The following is a 6,000-nucleotide window of genomic DNA, read 5'->3' as shown; positions in this document are numbered from 1 at the left end:
TCAACATGTTGGGTTTGAGTTGAAATAATAAACGGATGAGGCTTAAACGGGCTGGATTCGAATTAATCAACATGCAAATGAGTGAATAAATCATAAACTCAAACTTGCCTAATTAATAAATGAGTATTTATTAAGCATTGATTTAAAATATAGATTATATATCTTTTATTTATTTCGTTTCATAAAAATGAGTTTTTTTTTTTAGATAATACTCAGTTATTATTATTTTTCATTAATATCTTAACATTTGTGAGTTAATAACATTTATTTATCATTTAATTTATTATTTTCTTTACTATTTTTTTAACAAAAAAGTGACTTGAAATTTAAAAAAAATAACACTTACAATCAACTTATAATTTTTCTTATAAATATTTCAAAAAATGTGGTTGTGTTATTTTTTAAAAAATAAGTCACTTTTTTTTTCCTATCTAAATCAATTTTAATTGGACAATAAAAGGTTACCAATTTTGCCATCCCTAAATCTAAACGTGGCCTTACTCATTCATTAGGGGAAAAGAAAAGGTCTGCAAACAGCAGTGCGCAAAGAGCGTCGCGCGCCCCAGCAAGTTTCCGCAGTGGGGCGTTGGCGCGTATGAGCCACGGTAGTATTTGGAAGCATGCATATCAGATCTTATCAATTTGAACAAATTTTAGTGTACTTTTTATACATTATCATTGGGAACTAGAATTTTCATCCAAAGCAAGGCAGATTCGTCCACAGAAGAAAAGGCGATAAGCGCGAAAATGCGATATCGCAGAGCGTTTGGGATCTCTCAGAGCAGAAACAATGCGCCATTGTTGTCCTTCCGGCCTCGACCTTCGCGGTCGTTCTCCCGCCATTACTCCACGTTAGGAATTTCCCATTTTACTCTCTCGTCTGCTTTTGTTCTGTTTGGTAGATGAGAAACTGTAGGAAAAAGGAATGAATTCAATCCGCTAAGTTGGGCAACTGGCTTAGTCTAGAAGAGTTATATGATATTCGGAGATCATATAAACACGAAATGTTGGAAATAATATATTTATTTGTTTCCTTGAATTTTTTTCAATAGCCAAATGGAAAGCAACGAGATTAACTGCGTGCAGGCCTTCCTTTGCCATTGCATTTGACATCGATGGAGTGATTCTGCGCGGTCGCTTTCCTATTGGAAACTCTCCGCAAGCACTGAAAAGATTGTACGGAGATTGCGGTATCTCTCTCTCTCTCTCTCTCTCTCTTTCTCTCTCTCCTGTTATGTATTTAATTACGGAGAGAACTTGCATATCTTTCACTATTTGGGATATATTAGAAAATTAAGCGAGCTCAATAGAACAATTTAATTAATTTAACTTATTCGAGCCGAGCGTTGCATTATGCTGGAACGTGAGTTTTGAAATTTCATTTTACTCACGTCCGCCATTTTTCTCAGCGAGAATTGAGTATTGCTTTCAAGGCTATAATTATCTTGACTATTAATGATATGTTCTGAGCTAATTCATTTTCCTGTATCTGAACAAATGGATTATTGCTTTGCAGGTGCTTTGAAAGTCCCCTTTCTGTTCCTGACGAATGGTAAGTAATTTTTTGTATTAATAAACTTTGCTAATGAATTGGATTTTGAAACATCACATCGTGCTTCTTGTTGGACCTTTGAACCTTTTATAGTAATCTTTATTGTCTTGTAAATAATGACTCATGATCAGTTCATTTAGATCTGTTAAATTCTATCTTCACTTCATCACAATGATTAGAGAAGCAATGAAATCCAACTCGAACCGTCTAATATTGGATTTGCCATTTGAGCAATAAACTACTAATGAGGCCTAGAAAAGCAGATACATCTGCAGTCATCTCTAGCAAAGCACATTTGCATATGATCAAAATTCTCTGAAAGATATCCCATAGTTTGGCTGGTGACATGTGACAGACAGTCAAATGGGAGGCTTTAGTCTTATCCAACAGCATGTAATTTAGTTAGTATTGATGAACTTTCTCAAGATGCTCTTAGATGTTTCAAGCTTATTCTGGCCCAGACGTTGCTTTATTACTCCCACAATTATTTTGTTATTCTTCAGTGCATGATACAGAATAGTTCCCATTTGTTGTTTGAAAAATACTACCTATGAGGCAATAAAATCTGCCAAACCAGTCACGTACCCCTGATGTTTGGTAGTTGTTATGGGAGGTTGCTATTTGTGCTTCCGATCATGCAATCACTGGCCGTGGTTGCAGCATATTTATGCACAAGGCAGCTGGGTCAGGTGTGGCAAATGTTACTTTGGGTTGTAAATAATGTTCTTGTCAAGAGGGTGCACTTGGGAACATTTTGGTTTGTGTTGTTCCTATTTTCTTATTCTAATTTGCATGGTATTTAGTTTGTTTTCACTTCTAAACATCCGAAACTTGATTGTGATGTTCTCTTGAGACAAGTTTTCACAATTCAGGAACCCAAACATGTGCTCCCAGACATGCTTTCTCTGGTCAGGTTTTAAAAATTGGAAGATGAACAAGTCATTAAGGGCATGATTGATGGTTTATGGACTCCTGTTACCGGTCTTTATTCTTCTTCTTCTTAATGTGAAACATTATTTGTTCAATACAGTTTATACAAGTAGTTTTTCATCATTTAATTAATGAACCTAATGAAACATTGATTCAAACTTGTTTATGCATAACTAGTACATTGTTTGACGATATCATTGCGAGGGGATATTTCATATTTAATTGTTTGTTTTGCATTTTGAAGATTGAGATATGCAATACTGTGATAGAATTGCTGACTCAATGTTCCATTTGTATAGGAGGTGGCATCCCAGAATCTAGACGAGCCATCGAATTAAGTGAACAATTGGGGATCAACATTTTACCTTCCCAGGTAGATTTGAAGTTCTTATTTCTTGGGATACTTTTTAATTTTAAAATTCAAATATGGACTTTACTTGTCTTTGTTTCTTGCAATTATTGTTGACTGAGAAAATCTTTGGCAAGCTATCTTTTTGTGTCATCCTGATGCAGGTTGTTCAAGGTCACTCACCTTTTAAAAATTTATTGAAGAGGTATTTTGTGAATTCCATGCAAATATTTTCTATGTAAATGTTTTTGAGCTTGAGATGTCATTGATCGTCAATTATCTTGGTTTTAATTAGTCTATGTTGGTTTAAATTAGTTTTCTTCATGGGTCATATTGTTCCAACACAAACTTAGGATTTCCTGGAATCACAGTACTCGGTTCATTGGTTATCCTGCAACAGAAAAAAAATCCATTGTTAGACAACTGGTGAAAGAGATGATTTCATTTGCTTTCTGATTCTTGAACGCAACCAGGCTTGACAATATGATGTTGAGGTTGCATCTGAAATGATGTCAGTATGGGTGTTTCCTGCAAAATTGAGAAATATCAGTTTGTATTGGGGAATTGGCTACATTGTTAGATACTATTCTAGCATCCCTTCCCCCTGGGGCGCGTTTCTAGTTATGAAAAATCCTCAGGTAAGCTTATTTTTGTTGAAACCCAATAATCCATGATTTGCCCGTCTGTGTGTCTTTGCTTTCTCTCTGATATTCTATGAGTGAATAATGGTGTTTTGTCCCTGAATTTCTTTTTACCAGATGAGCAGTTTAATTAACTAAACAAAACTTAATAACATATACAGATTTTCATATGTTAATTTCAATGAACTTTCTTCACTAAAATTTGGAAATTGTTTCAGATGGGCCTTCTTACCTTTGATAGTACTACCTAGTGAAAAGTTTTCATCACGTGTTCTTATCAGTTGACTGTGTAATGATGCAGATTTGAGAATGAACTCATTGTTGCTGCTGGAAAAGGGGAACCTGCTTTGGTAATGTCTGAGTATGGTTTCCGGTATGTTCTTAGATTTTTTCCCTTGGTATGATTGTTTCTATACTTTCATACCACATGTTCTTAGTTTTTGTGGTCACCTAGCTAAATTGACTCTTTTTTCCTTCTCAGAAAAGTTCTCTCGTTGGATGAGTATGCATCTTACTTCAAAAACATTGATCCTGTATCTCAATATAAGATTTGGACAACTAAGCAAGTTTTGAATAGGAATACCAACTCCGAGGTCTCTGTGCCAAGATACAATGTTTTCTCAGAGAGAGTTAAGGCAGCATTTGTTGTCAGTGATCCAGTTGACTGGGGCAGGGACATTCAGGTTTTTCCTAGCTTTTAAGAGTAACTTTTGTTTTTCGGTAGTATGGAATAATTTATTTAGTTTATATTAAACTAAAGAAACTCATTTTTAGATGTTATGGAATTAACATGATGTCGTGCTGGTGAATTAGTAGGGAATAGGGATCATCAACATATTCAATAGGTGATGGTACTTCGTTATTCTTCCATCACTCATTCAGGTGTAGCTTTAGCTGGTGGATATGGTTTGATATTTGGGCATTGCATAATTTTACTCTTCACAATTTGTAGGCTGATGTTGAACAAGTTCTTGTACTTTCATTATTGAATTAAAAATTCAAAAGTATAGAAAGCTAGGATTGAAATTTTGGATCATTCTTAGGCGTCCTTATCTAGAATTTCTTTCACACACATGTTTAAAGTCTTAATTTAGTTTGGATAATACCCATTTATTGCTTATTTATTTATTTTTCTTGATGATATTGAGAAACATAGAAAACTTTCCTTCTCAACCACATCTACTAAGTTCCAAGTACAATACAACAATTAGGGAATAAGAATAGTAGAAGATCTATGAGACAATGAGCCTTGTTAGAGGTTATATATGTCCTTTAGTTTTATTATTATTGAGTGTGTTAGTATGTTAATTAGTGAGAGTTAGTAAGGATATTATTGTCATTAGTTTGTATTTAATTTGTATTATAAATAGAGGGAGAGACCTATCTTCAAGTTAAGTCATTCATTTTAATCAAATCTTAACATGGTATCAGAGCTTGATCCTATCTAAACCCTATTTCCCTCAACTATCGCCGGAAAACACCATTCCTGCGGCTGTTCTTCTCAGATCCACTTCCATCCCATACTAAATCACAAAACCAACCATACACACATAAACAGAACCCTCCCCCCCCCCCCCCCGACGACCCACCCCACAAAACCCCATTGCTGGAGGGCACTCCACGTGCCCCCACTTGCCGGCCAAATGCCGGCCCCACGCGCTGGTGCATGAGTGAAGTTCCGGCCATTTTTTTTTTGGGTGCTCTGATTCTTTCTTTAGACTATATTATCAAGCTGTTAGGGCAGCTTTTTTGCTAAAAAATTCAACCTTTTTTGACCATGCACTCACGGTATCCGTTAATTTCTGTTCAGGGTTTGTGAAAGCTTCCTTGTGAGTTTTTTTTTTTTGAAGCCGTGGCAGCGTTCGTATATTCAGTTGTGAGGCTGTGGCAAAGCTATATCCGTTAGTGAGTTGTTCACTTCGTTCATGGTTGCGTCGGTGCTTCACATCGTTTGTCATTGTCCCAATTATTGATTGTTCTTCTTATTTTTGATGTGGTTGCTGATTTGTGAGTGCTGTGGCAGCACTATATCCATTGGTGAGTTGTTCACCTCGTCCGTCATTGTGTCGGTGCTTCACATAGTTTGTGATTGCCCCTATTAGTTTTGATTGTTCTTCTTGTTTTTGGTGTGATTGCTGATTTATGAGTGTTGGGATGGAATCTATGAATCCCAAAAATTTGTTTCCTACATCTTTGCCACAAATAACGACTTAAAAGTTGGATGGAAAGAACTACATTCAATGATCTAAAGCTTTTTGGATTTATTTAGCAGGATTAGGGAAATTTGATTACTTGCTCCAATCTGATTCTTCTAATGAGAAGAGAAAAGATGCGTGGGTTCAGGAAGATGCCTTGATGGTTTCCCTTGTATGGAATTTGATGGAACCATAGATTGCATGGATGTGTATGCATCTAGATACGTGCAAGGAGATTTGGGATTATGTCAAAATTTTATACTCCAGTAACATTACACGTATGTATGATTTATCCCGGGAGTACTTTTAGTTACAACAAGGAGATAGGGGCAT

General features: G+C 35.8%; 1 protein-coding gene across 8 annotated transcripts in view; it reads left to right on the top strand.

The window, feature by feature from the left end:
* The first annotated feature begins 510 nt into the window (after nucleotides 1–510).
* LOC131167083 (uncharacterized protein YKR070W-like) overlaps nucleotides 511–6,000 on the top strand; it is a 33,788-nt gene continuing 28,298 nt past the window's right edge. For 2 of the 8 annotated variants that reach the window (XM_058125874.1, XM_058125870.1), the window contains exons 1-7: nucleotides 511–851; nucleotides 1,087–1,190; nucleotides 1,517–1,552; nucleotides 2,782–2,855; nucleotides 2,996–3,036; nucleotides 3,774–3,845; nucleotides 3,954–4,155. In XM_058125874.1, coding sequence (XP_057981857.1) covers nucleotides 748–851; nucleotides 1,087–1,190; nucleotides 1,517–1,552; nucleotides 2,782–2,855; nucleotides 2,996–3,036; nucleotides 3,774–3,845; nucleotides 3,954–4,155 — 633 coding nt within the window. In that variant the 5' untranslated portion in view covers nucleotides 511–747. Of the gene's footprint in view, nucleotides 852–1,052; nucleotides 1,191–1,516; nucleotides 1,553–2,781; nucleotides 2,856–2,968; nucleotides 3,037–3,773; nucleotides 3,846–3,953; nucleotides 4,156–6,000 lie in introns of all 8 variants that reach the window. The other 6 variants (XM_058125873.1, XM_058125869.1, XM_058125875.1 and 3 more) reach the window with 5 other exon arrangements.

The sequence above is a fragment of the Malania oleifera genome, chromosome 10 (assembly GCF_029873635.1).
Source record: "Malania oleifera isolate guangnan ecotype guangnan chromosome 10, ASM2987363v1, whole genome shotgun sequence".
Classification (NCBI taxonomy): Eukaryota; Viridiplantae; Streptophyta; class Magnoliopsida; order Santalales; family Ximeniaceae; genus Malania; species Malania oleifera.
Note: the sequence above shows the minus strand (reverse complement) of the source record. Positions and strands in the feature narration are given on the sequence as shown.